Genomic DNA, 1793 nt, shown 5'->3' on the forward strand with positions numbered 1-1793 from the left:
AGGGAACGCCCAGAAGGCGAAGGCAGCAGCACCCCGACCCGGAGAAGCTGCAGCCGCAGCGGCGACCGCCCCGACGCGCACCACCCCGCTCACAGCAGCAGCAGCAGCAGCAGCAGCAGCGAGGTTCTGTCTGCAGACACGGCCTCCGGGCAGGCCAAGAGTGCAGCCTCCCTCTACGCCCTTGTTACCCAGCAGCTGCCGCGGCTCACAAAACTCAAGACTGCAGCAGAGTGGGGAGCCTCTGTGGGCCTTTTGCCCCCGACGCCCCCACGCGGCTCTGGGGCCCTTTCCCCTTCGAGGTCTCAAGAGCTCAACGGAGCTGCGCATGCACAGGACGCCGACTCGCAGCAGCCGCAGCAGCAGCAGTGGGCGAGCTCGGCTGCTGCTGCCCCGGCTGCAGTGGCGGCAGCAGCAACGGCGGCTGCAGCAGCAGCAGCAGCAGACAACGCCACGCTGTTCTTCCCGCCCGAAGCTGTGGAAGAACTCCGAGAATCCCTCGAAGTCTACACTCCGGCGGACCTCCGGGGGGCCCTGGGGGCCCCCCAAAAGCTGCAGGGCCTCTACCTGCGGGTGCTGCTGCTGGGGGGGCAGCACTACGTCAACTGCGGCTTCTTCCGCCATGCTGCGCTGCTGCAGCTGCGCATTGCAGCAACTCACTTAGAAAGAGGAGACACGCGAGAGTGCCAGCTAGCCATCCAGAGGATGCTGCCGCTCTTCTTAAAAGAGCCCTGGACAGATGTGAGTCTATATACTTTAGCTAGCCACTCGCGGCTGTCTCTAGTGAACGCCAGCTGAGGCGAACTGCCTAGCTAGACATCGCGTTGCCCAGCTAGCCATCAAGCTGCTTAGCTAGCCACGGCATTGCTCAGCTAGCCATTGCGTTTTTCAGCGAGCCACCGCCTTTCCCAGCTCGCCATTATGCTGTCCAGCATCGTGTTGGCGGCTAGCTAGCCATCGTTTTGCCCAGCTAGCCATCACACTGCCATCACGTTGCCCAGCTAGCTATCATCCAGCGAGCTAGCTGTTTTTCTGTGTTTTCTAGCTGGCCTCCCATTGCTTTGCAGCTAGCTGGGTTGCCCCGTGGCTAGCTGCTGCGGGGCCCATCTCCAGCTTAATTAGCTGTTATGTGGCACTTCGTAGAAGGCTGTTGCTCTTGCTAAGCAGCACTTTTGTCTTGCTGCCAGCACCTTAAAATACAACTCTTCATTTTTTATTCGTCTCCTCTTTGTGCATTGGGACGAGCTGTGCTGGGCCCTGCGGAGAGCTGCTGCAGCAGCAGCCTTCAAGGCTGCTGCTGCAGCAGCCTAAATGAGCTTGTTAATTGTATGGGTGACTGGCAGCTGCCTTTGGGGGTTTGTGTCAGTGCCTGTCTTCGCCGCTTTGGCCGCTGCCAGTGGGCACTCTGCAGCTGCTGCACCTGCTGCTACTGTTTGGTTGCTCGCAGCTTTGGGTTTGCTGCCAGAAGCTGCTAGCCCGAGCAGAGGCAGCGCAGGGGAACAGGGGAGGAGCTCTGGCGACGCTGTACGCACTCAGTAACTCTTCTGCGGCGAGGTACCAGCAGCAGCAGCAGCAGCAGCAGGAAGATCTGCTGCAGCGGGAGCCGCAGCAGCGGAAACAGAAGCAGCATTTAGACTGTCTGGAGGCCCAAGACCTCGGGGGCCCTGCGCACTGTCTTCGCCGCTTCCTTTCTTTGGCCTCAAGCAAGAGCAGCACCGCACAAGAAGCAGCAGCAGCAGCAGCTGGTGCCGCTGCTTGCCCCCGCAGCGACCCGGCGCAGCCGCAGCAGCAGGAGA

General features: G+C 61.3%; 1 protein-coding gene across 1 annotated transcript; it reads left to right on the forward strand.

The window, feature by feature from the left end:
* Positions 1–325: 325 nt before the first annotated feature.
* On the forward strand, positions 326–661 carry ETH_00038345 (uncharacterized protein; the record flags this gene model as incomplete). Its single annotated transcript, XM_013380241.1, has 1 exon — positions 326–661. The coding sequence occupies one exon, from the start codon at positions 326–328 to the stop codon at positions 659–661; it is 336 nt and encodes a 111-aa protein (XP_013235695.1).
* Between the last annotated feature and the right edge of the window lie 1132 nt (positions 662–1793).

This window comes from Eimeria tenella, genomic scaffold, assembly GCF_000499545.2.
Source record: "Eimeria tenella Houghton genomic scaffold, Eth_scaff4643, whole genome shotgun sequence".
NCBI lineage: Eukaryota > Apicomplexa > Conoidasida > Eucoccidiorida > Eimeriidae > Eimeria > Eimeria tenella.